General features: G+C 36.5%; 2 protein-coding genes across 47 annotated transcripts in view; one reads left to right on the forward strand and one right to left on the reverse strand.

The window, feature by feature from the left end:
• Positions 1 to 12,396, reverse strand: part of LOC309499292 (uncharacterized protein) — a 548,614-nt gene that overhangs the window by 101,309 nt on the left and 434,909 nt on the right. The gene's annotated exons all lie outside the window — the stretch shown is intronic.
• On the forward strand, positions 2,417 to 9,013 carry LOC309499327 (potassium/sodium hyperpolarization-activated cyclic nucleotide-gated channel 3-like). The gene is made up of 9 exons (XM_082170565.1): positions 2,417 to 2,490; positions 5,795 to 5,940; positions 6,928 to 7,123; positions 7,243 to 7,341; positions 7,423 to 7,560; positions 7,971 to 8,128; positions 8,217 to 8,301; positions 8,690 to 8,715; positions 8,942 to 9,013. The coding sequence occupies exons 3-8, from the start codon at positions 6,947 to 6,949 to the stop codon at positions 8,708 to 8,710; spliced, it is 678 nt and encodes a 225-aa protein (XP_082026691.1). The 5' UTR covers positions 2,417 to 2,490; positions 5,795 to 5,940; positions 6,928 to 6,946; the 3' UTR covers positions 8,711 to 8,715; positions 8,942 to 9,013.

The raw sequence follows: 12,396 nt of genomic DNA on the forward strand, positions 1-12,396 counted from the left end.
AGACACTAAATTAAATTATTAAATTAAACAACTTTCATAATTTAGCTGAACATATGGAGTGTGGGAGAAAAAGGATCATGACATGTGACTGCGTTAACTCAAGCTCATTGGGTCTTTACACACACAAACAAGTCGACCGTTGGACTTAGAATTTTATGAAAAATAACTGACACCGAGAAAAGTTCAGGTGAAAAAGAAAACAAACCCCGACCCACATCGACAGACACTGATCCGATAAAAAAAAACCTGTTTGTTGGCGTTTGTGTGAATTGGCCTATGTATGTTTACACATAAGCTAAACTTCTGAAGAATCACAAACATCACGAAACACAAAAGGAAACATTGAAGTGAAAGAAATCCTTTTTAAAAGTTTCATATCAAACAACCACGTAAAATGTCCTCCAGTCAGATTCATATTAATATGAGAAAGTCACACATGAACACTCACCTTGATCAAACTTTTACAAGATACAGGTTCTCAAATCCTCCAGCTTTAAAATCATAAAACTACACGTAAATTCCTTTATAATGGTTGATAAACATTGTGAACTGATGAAAACATGATGAACTGTTTTTTCCGTGTCGTATTTCGCATTTTTCCTGCTTAAAATGGCGACAGGAAAACTTACTATCACTTTCTGTGTGACGAGACCTATGGTGACGAGAGAGAGAGAGAGAAGAGAGAGAGAGAGAGAGAGAGAGAGAGAGAGAGAGAGAGAGAGAGAGAGAGAGAGAGAGAGAGAGAGATAGAGAGAGAGAGAGAGAGAGAGAGAGAGAGAGAGAGAGAGAAAGAGAGAGAGAGAGAGAGAGAGAGAGAGAGACGCGCTTTCACGACGCACACGCGTGAGAGCAGGCGTTGTTGAACGCGCGTTGGAGATTAATATTTAAGTGGTAGATTATGTTGTTGTTTTTTTCTTTGGCAAACAAAGCACCCACGTCTTTTCAGTTTGTTTTTATCTGATAATTTATTTATTTTTAATATTCAATTTATTTTTTTCTCTCTTCTATTTAGTTTGTTAATTTATACTTTCTAGTTTTTGTTTGTTCATCAGTTTTTCTTCATTATTTGTTTTGTTTATTCTTTTGTTGTCTTTCACGCTTGTCTGTCATTCTTTTTATTTGTTCATCCTTGCCTTCATTTGTTCAGTTTTGTCTTTCATTTATCTTTCTGCAGAACGCAGAGTTCCTGATAATAAATCATAAAGAGGACTTTGTTTGATCACATCTGAAATACGTTTGTCATCATCCAATCATGTTTATAATTACATTTTGTAATTTAGCAGATGATTTTTTCAAAGCGATCTACAAATGTGGAACAATGCATCAATGTGACACAAACCTGAAAGAATCAGATCAATTAAAACCATACTGCAAAAAATACTGTACTGTAAACTTTTTAACAGTTTAATGGTTGGTTTAATTTATTGTTCCTGCACTGATAACTTTATTGCACTTTTGACCACTTTTAATTTAATAACTGAAATGGTCAAAAGTCATTAAGAGGAAAGGACAGAAATTATTTAGAAATATTAAATAATGAATAAATCCTGATGTTGTAAAGTGATCTCTTCTGTTCCCTATCGATACGGTTCACTCGTACTGCGTCACTAGAAGCAATGGGAAAACTCCTGTTTCCTCTGATTAAGCCTTAGAATCACGCAGTGAAGTAGTGATTTCTCCAGCACTTTCAACACCTTCATTTATATAGCGCTTTTAACAACATAGATTGTTTCAAAGCAGCTTTACAGAGATTATAAGAAATTACAGTAACAGATTGTTTTGGCTTTTCAGCAACTCTAGAATAAAGTTATTGTCCAGTTAGTTTTGGTTGATTCACTTCCGTTGCAAAGATCATTAGTTATTAACTTAGGGGCCGCTTACACGACACCGTTCTAACCATAGACAGTATAAGAAATGGACACAGCGACCCCATAGACTTCAACGGAGAAAAGTGAAGTCAATTAGAAGCTCTCACTTCCTGATGGTCGAGCGTACTGCACAGACTCAAACTGAGCTTGACGACGTAGATGTGACGTGAGCAACCTGTCTGTCTTCTAGTAGCTGTGCCAAGAGAAATCTGAATCATTCCCTTCCGAATCTTGCAGAGACGGAGAGTGTGAGTAGGAGCTGTCCATGAGGAGCAGGAGCAACTTTATGACTCTCTATGGGCTTCTCCCTTGACTTTATCGGACTTTATGCCTCCATGTCCCCCCGATTGCCTGCAAGCTTCTCCTCCTGTCCATACGGTCATTTCTCTACTGTGCGACAGAGAGTCGCGTGGTTATGACGCAATCGTTAGCCTATTTTTACAAAAACTGCTTCTACAGGGCCATGTCGTGTTTCTTTAGAAATAAACAATGGATAAATAGAGTCTTTAAAAGCCTCAGATGTAAAGTTATTTGCTGTCAAAGTGACGCCAAAATGAATGGGAGTCAATGGAATGCTAACAGCAGGTGATGGCTTGCTAACCAATGGCGGCCCCCAGGAAAGGTACGCTTTCCGGGTGCTGGATTACCCCCTTGGTTCTAACAGAAAACCCTTAACGCGCTCCGGCCGCTCAGACGCACGACAACAGTGTTTGGAGGATCGAGAACGCAAACCTGGAAATAGTTTCCAAGGTGCAGAAAAAAAAGAAAGAAAAAAAAAACTTTATCTCAGCGCGAACATGTGAAAATGCCGACGGCGTGCACATGCGTATGTGTTTAGTCTATAGGTATGCGCATTTACATTTACATTTATGCATTTGGCAGACGCTTTTATCCAAAGCGACTTACATTGCATTATCCTACACATTTATACATTTGGTATGTGCAATCCCCTGGGATCGAACCCACAACCTTGCGTTGTTAACGCAATGCTCTTACCACTGAGCTACAGGAAAGCATTTGAATATAAATGTGCGCAGGCGTGTAGTCTTTCTCTATAAATTGACCTCAACAAACTACCTGTCTGGCCTTAAAAATTCATAATACAGATTTTTTTTTCCAATACAGCCGTCACTGCTCAGGGCTCAGCTATTAGGAGCTGGAGTCGACTGCCATCTGCTGCATGACCATCAACTCTCTCACTGACAGACCACAGTGTGTGAGGCTATAGACCTGTGTGTGTGATGTGTTGGTTTGCAGCACGGGGGTCCCACAGGGCTCAGTGCTCGTGTAACGGGTCAAATATCTGCTTCCACTTGCTACATTTATTTTCATGTAAGGCCCCTTTAATCACACTCTCCGCCCAGATCTGGTAGTATGATGAACTGGTTCCGGTAGGGTCATTTAGATTCGCGCCAGCCGAGAGAGTGAATGACTGCGGTGAGTGAGTGCTCCATGAGTGAAATATATTGTAGGAATTGTATAACCATTTTATGGGTTAATACTGAGTTATACTTGTGTTTAGAAGAATCTTATATGATTTGGGTTAGATTGTAATATCAAGTTTAATGCTCACTTCCATTATAGAATATGCACAAGGCTGATTCCTGAATCTGATCACCGCTGTTCTATGTGATCAACAGGATAAAAATCCATCATAAAGCATGAATTGGTGAGAGGCTTTTGCATCTGAACTCTTCATATATATATACACTTTTATAATATGAATATTACTATTGTAATAAAATAATTTGAATTATTACATGTTTATTTTAACTTCTTCAGGGTCGGGCCATTTCTAGGCTTTTCCCCCCGACATTGCACTGTGCTCACTTCAGAGATCACTGTTCCCACCTATTTTGTCCTACCATCAAATGCCTGACCTCTTTAGAAAGCTGAGACCCTGTAGTTTCTTAGGAAACAATCTGAATAATTGTATGAAGTACTGGCACAGAGTTATAGAGGCTAGAATATTGTTTTTTCTTTCTGCCAGATAACAAGCATCTCTGAACTGACCACATTTCAGCCCTCTAGGTCACTTGATATGACTTTACAAACACAACTGAGCCCTAGCACCAGGTCTTGTGAAGCTGTGTGCAAAAGCAGATCAATATAGAATGAAATATGAGTACTTTAGACCATTATTTGCCACGGTATGCTCATGCGTTTTGTAAAATGCCCTATGGAAACTCCCCATAGGACTTTTGGTCACCCAAAATGCATACTGACAATAAAAGGCTTACTGTGTGGCAACCTCTTGGTGTAGAAGCATAATCCTGGTTTCAAATGAAAGGTAACACTCTGAAGTTCCTTGTAGACTATTTGGATTGTATGTCAGGGGTTCTGATATAGAATGACTACACAAAATATGGAATAATTACACAAAAGTCTCTATTTTTGCATTTTCTTTGTTGGTTCAATGGGTGTGTATAAGATGGACTATACATCTGCACAACTAATATTGGATAAAACAACATGAATATTTAATTTTTATAGATTCCTGTGAATATTTCAAGACCCAATATGCTGCATCTACTTATTGCTAAGGGACATAGGCTACACTGCAGCTAGAAGTTAGGGAAGCCGTTTTTCGAAAAGAAAAGCTGCAATTTCAACATGTTCAAGCATCCAGAATTATAGCCATGTTAATAACGTTTGTAAGAAACCTATGGGATGAATATAGTTTCAAAAAGATTAACACGTGCAAGCTCTATAATCCATGAACTTGATAAAGGTTGCATATATGTTTTACAATCTACAACCAAATGCCTTTCAACTTGAGTGTGCAAAATTCAAAATTGAATGAATGTGTAGCAATTTGTACAAATAGAAAAAAAAAATTGTGAATACAAATGTCTTCTTTTGTATTAGTGTATCATAATTTGCACATGAAACAAAGAAGATGTGCGTTTGTGGATCAGGTGACACGCGTGCATTCATTGACGTCTTTTTTGAGTCAATCTCATTTGATTCATTTGGATTTTGAGACTTTCCTTTTGCGGTTTTTAAGCATTTCACAACCCACACACAAACAACTACAAATTAATAGGCCTGGTGATAATTATTAATGTGTGCACATCTACCCATTTATTTGACAAATTCACAAATGTGCGTCTCTACATTTAAACTAATAATTCAACTTGTGTGTGCAAAATCCAGAAATGCATGAATGTGCAGCATTTTGTACAAATAGAGACATAGTTGTTAATACAAAACCTCGATTTTGTATTAATGTAGGTCAGAATATTTGCATGCAACAAGTAAGATGTGCATTTGTGGATCAGGTGACACGCGTGCATTCATTACTCGTTTCTGAGTCAATCCTGTTTGATTCATTTGGATTTTGAGACTTTCACTTCGCCAGTTTAGCCTTGCACAATCCTCACACACACACACACACACACACACACACACACACACACACACACACACACACACACACACACACACACATCTGTCTGAGAAAACCTGCTACCACTAGATGGCAGTATGTGCTAAAACAGACAACGGCATCGTAATCAAGCGTTCTTTTCTCATTTAATACGCTAAATGTGGCTTAAGAAAGTGATATTGAAGCACCAAATTTAGTACACAATATAGGCCTAACTTAATAATAAAGCATTCTTTGTAGAGGCAAACAGATTATGAACAACACCCATAATGTGTGTGCGCACGCGTGTGGTTTAATGGCTGTCATTGCAGTGTACTTAAATTTGTCCACGAAAATGTCTTACAATTTCAGGATAATATCTTAATATATTGCAACAAATCAATCAGTCCAATGAAAACAATCCAGTGAATGAACAAAGTTTTAAAAAAGTGTAATTTGCCATCACTGCTAGACTGTCACGCGCCGGTTCGCAATCGCGTCGTTCTAAAATTCAAACAGAAACAAATAACAAAAAACTTTACTTCTGTTTTTTTACCAGGCAGTTTCTCAGTCTGAAAATAGCTCAAGTGGTCAGGGAAAAACAAGCTGGTCGGAACTTAAAGATCTCGTAAAAGGAAGACGATCAGTGAAAGAAGCTGAAGGTGAAACCCACCGCTGGGTCTTGAACCCACGGAGTCACTTCAGGTAAGTTAACGTTAACACAGACTCACTAGGAGTCCCTTTTTATTATTTATTGAGCAAGGGGATATGAACAATATAATAGAGGAGGAACAAAATGCTTGATTAGGTATTATATTCATTTGAAAATATATTTTAATTTGCACTAACCCTATTTTTTTTTATTTATCTTATCTGTGGCTATTATTGATTGCAGTGTATTGTTAACTCTGACTTCGAAAGTACATACTTTATTATCCAATGTTGTTTTGTGCTATTGCACTTTTCATGTAATATGAGCCCCGGTGTTTTTTTGTTTTTTTTGTACAATATATGTGATGCTACAGACATGTGATGTACAAGTGTTTAAGCAAATGCAATAAAAACAGTATTACGCAAAAACACAGACTCACTAGCCTGGAAACTAACGCTCACCATATTTCATATTAACCAAGCTAACGTAATTCAGTTTCTAATTATTCAGCATCAGCATATGGTAACTTAATTAGAAATGTGATCGTTGTAACGTAAAAATATATATTTATGTAGGCTATATTATTCTTATTAGTCTTATTTTATCTCTGGGAGTCTGGGACGGTTATTAAGAGTGAACATGAATGACAGACGAGAACTGATTACGCTGAACAAATATTTTTTGTAATATCTTAATAAAATCAAACACAATTTAAATACATATTTCACATTCACATTTTTAATACACGCTATTAAATTTAAATAAATATAAGTAATATAAACTGTAACGATAAAATGTAAGATTTTACACTTGCAATTGAAATTAATACAGAACGTGTGCTACTAATGATACTAGTGATATGTACCATGTTTTTGCATGGTAATTCAAGGTATAAAGTCTTCTTTGGCATTATCACTATTTATTTAAAAAAAATATATGTTGTCATGAGGATGTAATGTCTTGTGTCTGTCAATGTGCCATTAATGCCATCACAGTGATCTAAAAAGAAATGTTAAAATTTGCCTTTTTCTGTCTTTTAGGCACTACTATCTTGTGTATATGGTGGTCTTAACATTTGTGAACCTTGTAATAATTCCTCTGGACATGGCATTTTCTGATGATATGCATGGTAGTGCCCACAAATTCTGGGTGACTTTCAATGTATTCTCAGACCTCCTGTTTAGTGTTGATGTTGGCCTTCATTTTCAAATGTGCATTTTCAGTGAAGATGGTCAGGTATGAACATGCCTTCATTGTCTTGTATGTCTATACTGTAATATTAATTATTTATTATGGCTTTACCTTTCTAAAATACGGTTAAAAAATGGATACAACGCATTCCTGTTTCTGTCTAGGTCATCTTTGATCTGAAATTAAGAAGAAAGGATTTCAGGTCTTGGTTTGTTCCTGATGTGATGGCTGCATTTCCGCTCGACACTATCATTATTATTGTGGTAATTGTATTCATCAGTTAATATCACTCACACTGATCAAATTGTAGAGATACTTCTTACAGTACAACCAATTCACAACAGGAGCATTTTGATCACGCTGACACTACTTCACTGATGGCTTCGGAGTTGGTGCAGATACTCATGTTTGTGAGGATTCTCAGTATGATCCGTTTACTCCGTGTGCCAAAGCTTCTGAGATCCTGGTTTGAATTGGAAAGTGTAAGTTTCAGCACAACTCACACCGTCATGTTTATGCAAGACATTTTCAATGGCAATATGTTCACACTGTACAGCCAGAGGAGAACTTTCCTTGCCACAGTCACCTTTGGCTTGCTCACGGGGGGGAAAATAATAAATGAAAGAAGGCACAATTTGTTATGAAACTTTAAACGGAACTTCCAAGCAACTCAAGAACCCCAAACAGCCTAAATAGTATTTAATAATAAAAAAAAATGTAAAAGTAAAAATAAGATGAAAGGATTTTTTATTTCATTTTTGTAGTATTTTCTTACATTTTTCCTCCTCTGTCATAACACGATAAACCAGCAAGCAACAAGACATTTTTGGTTGTATTTTGTACACCCTTACTGTTCTATGGATACTTTATGTTTCATTATCTATCATTTTAGGTGTCTAATGTACAGCTTGAAGTAAAGAAGTTATTCAGGGTTGTCTTAGTTTTCCTGATGATGGTCCTCATTTGGCACTGGAACACTTGCGTTCAGTACTTCGTATCTGGAATGGAAGAGTTTCCCCAAAACTGCTGGGTTGTAAGAGAGAAATTGAGGTATGTCTCACTTTTTATTGCTTATGCAGGCATTTGTTTGACATGATGTGTTCAACATGTCTTCTTTTCTTTCTGTTACATTTTGCAGAATACCTCAATCGGGGAAAAATACTACTATGCTTCCTCCAGAGCTTTCTCTCAAATGGTCTGGAGATCAACTGACTCACCAACACGTACGCCGCACAACATTCTTTCCACAATCATAATTTTTTGAGAAATGATAATCAGTCTGATAATCAGTCTTTGGTACAGAAAAATGTCTCCTGAAATCACTTTAATCGGTGGGGTTTGCTAAGGAACGCATCACTTTTACGATCAGGATTTGGGATTTTTAAAAAAAACCTGTGATACAAAGTTAGTTAATCTATGATTACTTTTAAGTGATCAGACATATGATTTCCATCTGCCAGATGAAAACAAAAAAGGCAATGGCTTAGCCATGCCATGGCACCCTAGTATTGTGGCATAAGGTTTTGCAAGAGCAAACACCACTGAAGATTTAGAGTAGTATGTAGTTACATTGAACTAAAGTGATTCCCTTTTGTTTTTCACCTTTTTTAGGTGTGGATGAACGGTGGATAGCTATTGTAAGTATGGTGATTGGATATGTAATGTGTATTGCATTTATTTATTGGGTGATCGAAGTATTTGGGAGCATGTCTGTGACGGGCAATGCATACAAGGTAAAGGTGAATTTTAAGAGTTAAAATTAAAGCTGTTTGTTTATTGTTTGTATTTGTTAAGTTTGCTTATTCAACAAATAAATACGAGGCGGCTCTAATGATATTATGCCATGATATATAAATATTTCAGATAAACCAGCTACAATCCTCCACAATGTTCCAAAAGCTGCCCAGAGTGTTGCGCCGACGTACCACTGCCCAGTACAAGTGGCACTGGGATAAGAAGAACATCCTCAACATCGTGTCAAAACAGCTCAGAATGGTTTCTAATTGATTTATAAATTGTTAAGTGAACATGCAATTTATTCTCTTATAATGCCTCATATATATAGGCTGACATGATATTATCCACACTTGTAACTTTGTAAGTGGAATATATATGCAATTTATTCTGTATTAACCAATGCCTTTTATGTATAAGCTTATGTATGATACTAACCAAGTTTATGATTTAGTAAGAAAGAGTGTTGTATAAGAAGGACACTGCAACTTGTTTTGTAAAAGTCTTTATTGTGAATCTGGTTTATTAAGAAGGACACTGCAACTTATTTTTGTAATAACCTTTTATTGTAATAATGCATGCAAGAAACGATAATAATGTACTCATGTTTAAGCATTTAATCAATGGAAAGAATAGCATATGGTAGATAGAAATGGCAAGCATTACCCGTTTGATGAGGAGCATGATACGCAGGAGAAAGGCAGAGGGTCCAGAACAGCAAGCAAAGGAGAACAAAGGAAAGAGCTTTATATATGGAGTTTGCAAGGGGGTTTCCAGAACGGAGGACAGTTCAAGACTTCGGATTGGACAGATTGTCTGTAAAGGACTGAATCTGTGCGGAGGGCGTGTGGACTATAAAAAGTATTGTAAGGAATGTCAAAGTCAGACGCTGATTCACCAAGGACGGCCTCTCCGGTGTTAGATGCCTTGCCATTGCGCCTCATGAAGATGAAAGCTTGGAAATTATTTGATTTTGATTTACTTTTATTTTTATTTTATATATTAGTACCTTATGTAAACTAGTTAACCTGTATTTAATGAAAAATACATTTAATTTGAATTAAGAAGCTCGCCTGCCATAAGTCTCTGTTTTACAAAAGATTGAGCTGAACTAAACCACGGACCAGTCTTTCGAATGAATTGTAAGTATGGAAATTTATGTACTTATTGTTTAGAACGAATTCGACTGACTTTACCTAACCTGAGAATAAACAAAATAAGGTAGAAGGTGTCTATATTTAAGACCCAAACAAGGGGTTAAATTAAGCACCATAAAACAAAATATAAACTTCAGATAACACACAATAAGTTTTTCTGCTGTTCAAACAATCATTTGGCTCAAACAGTATCTTTTTATACACTGTAAAATATTTCCAGGATTTCACAAGATATAACTGTAATATTTCACAGGTAATTACATTATTACCACTTCACAGGCTTTAACTGTGATATTTCACAATATAATACCGTATTTAGACTTTTACTGTGAAAATAATGCAGGCGCGGGGCTTTTACAAGAAACTACTGTGAATTCCGTCATTTTCGCACTGCCTGCAACTGCTGCGTCATCTGAGCTCCCTGATCTCCTCCATGGTCTCATTCGACGGATTCAGCGGTAAGTGTTTAAATTTCAAACTTTGTCAATTTGATGACTGTTTTTAATATGAAATTGCATTGTATTTAAAAGTATGAACCAAATTAGCGTTAGTTGTAGGTTCTGTTTCATGTTTTTGTAACTTGGCAGACTCGCGTCGCGGCTAGGTTTGAGCGCGCAAATTTGAATGATCAGACGTTGGTTGTGTTAATAAGTGTAACGTTAAGTTAGTATGTGTACCGTATTAAGTTATTAAATGTGAGGCTTCACGTTAGCTATACCGTCAAAATTGAACTTTAGCTTTGCTTAATGCTTTTCTTAGTATACGTTCGTTACTCTAACAGCGTTCTCTCTTTTCCCACAGCATTTTTCTACCACCGGGAAATAAAGTTATAAGGTAAGCTGTGGCCTTAATGTGTGTATTATGACAGTTATGATCAACTAGATAAATTATAGTGTTGTGGATTTGTGCAAAGGTGGAATAAATTAATCTCAAATTAGTAACGTTAGCTAGCTGGGCCTCATCCATATTTTGTACGTGTAAACAGTACGTGTAAATGATGGAAATTGTTGTGTGCAATGCTTTGCCTGGGTAAATCACACACATCTAACTTACTTTGTTGCAGGACTATTCTTGACTGTGTGTTTGTGATGTAAATGTTTTTCAGTTGCTGTTATTTAAATGGTTGCTGTTTAATTGAATCCAAGTAATGTCACCTTGTTAAAACTGAGCTAACTTTAGTTTTGCTCAGTACTGCAACAGCAGTGACCCACTGAAGGTGATGACTGGGAACTGAAACCTTTTTAATCCCACTTGAATTAAACTAACATCTTTCTTCTCTGTCTTTTTGTTTATAGGTGCTTCTTGGGCATCAACCCAGAGACAGGTACAAAATCAAAGAGGCAGAGAGGACACATAAACCAGCAAGTCTGTACACGGATCAGGAAGCTCATTGACTTTGAATGGATGTCAGTCTAATGTAAGTTGTGTTCCAACTTCAGAACAGACTAACGAAACACTGTCTCTGTTTTAAGCTATAATTAGTTATGCAGTAAGATGTTTACTTAAGCTATTAAAGGGTTAGTTCACTCAAAAATGTAAAGTCTATCATTAATTACACTCCCTCATGATGTTCCAAACACATACGAATTTTGTTCAACACAAATTAAGATAATTTTAAGAAGTCCGAGAGCTTTCTGATCCCGCTTATAGACTGCAATGTTATAACCGCTTTCAAGCCCCAGAAAGGTAGTAAAAACATTGTTAAAATAGTCCACGTGACTACAGTGGTTCAACCTTATTGCTATGATGCGACGAGAATACTTTTTGTGCGTTCCGCACTATTAAGTATTTTTGCATCGCTTCATAACATTAAGGTTGAACCACTGTAGTCACATGGACTATTTTAACAATCCTCACTACCTTTCCGGGCCTTGAAAGTGGTAATAAAATTGCTGTCCATGGAGGAGTCAGAAAATATCTTAATTTGTGTTCCAAAGATGAATGAAGGGCTAACGTGTTTGGAACGAGGGTGGGTTTTTGGGTAAACTATCCCTTTAATCTGTTCTACGAGTTCAGACAGGCTGCAAAATGTCTAAAATTCATTGTTCTTACGTTTATTTGAATTAAACATGCCTTTTCAATGTTATAGGTTATTGATGATAGGTTAGAATAAAAACGTCAAATTTACAGACGTACTTTACAATAGTTTTAAGTGTAAATTTACATCACATTACTGGCTTATTGAGTTGCATTACTATGTACGCATGTCATGTAATTTTTGCTTAAAGGAACACTCCACCGTTTTTTGAAATTGGGCTTATTCACCTTCTTTCCTACATTTAGATAGGTGGGCAAATGCATTTTTGTCTCAGTGCATGCATTGTTTTAGTTTGACAGGGTTGGCGCTAGCTTAGCTTAGCATAATGAATGGAATCCTTTGTTGCCAGCTAGCATGTCCTGAGTAAAAGTGATATAAAAAAATAAAAA

Source organism: Leuciscus leuciscus, assembly GCF_965113295.1.
Source record: "Leuciscus leuciscus genome assembly, chromosome: 5".
Lineage (NCBI taxonomy): Eukaryota > Metazoa > Chordata > Actinopteri > Cypriniformes > Leuciscidae > Leuciscus > Leuciscus leuciscus.

What these genes read in the sequence shown, in the direction of transcription:
- LOC309499327 (XM_082170565.1), top strand. Translation starts at nt 6,947, where the DNA reads ATGGTGGTCTTAACATTTGTGAACCTTGTAATAATTCCTCTGGACATG. An exon ending in TTTTCAGTGAAGATGGTCAG is followed by an intron (nt 7,124 to 7,242) that starts GTATGAACATGC and finishes GTTTCTGTCTAG; the next exon opens with GTCATCTTTGATCTGAAATT. An exon ending in ACACTATCATTATTATTGTG is followed by an intron (nt 7,342 to 7,422) that starts GTAATTGTATTC and finishes AATTCACAACAG; the next exon opens with GAGCATTTTGATCACGCTGA.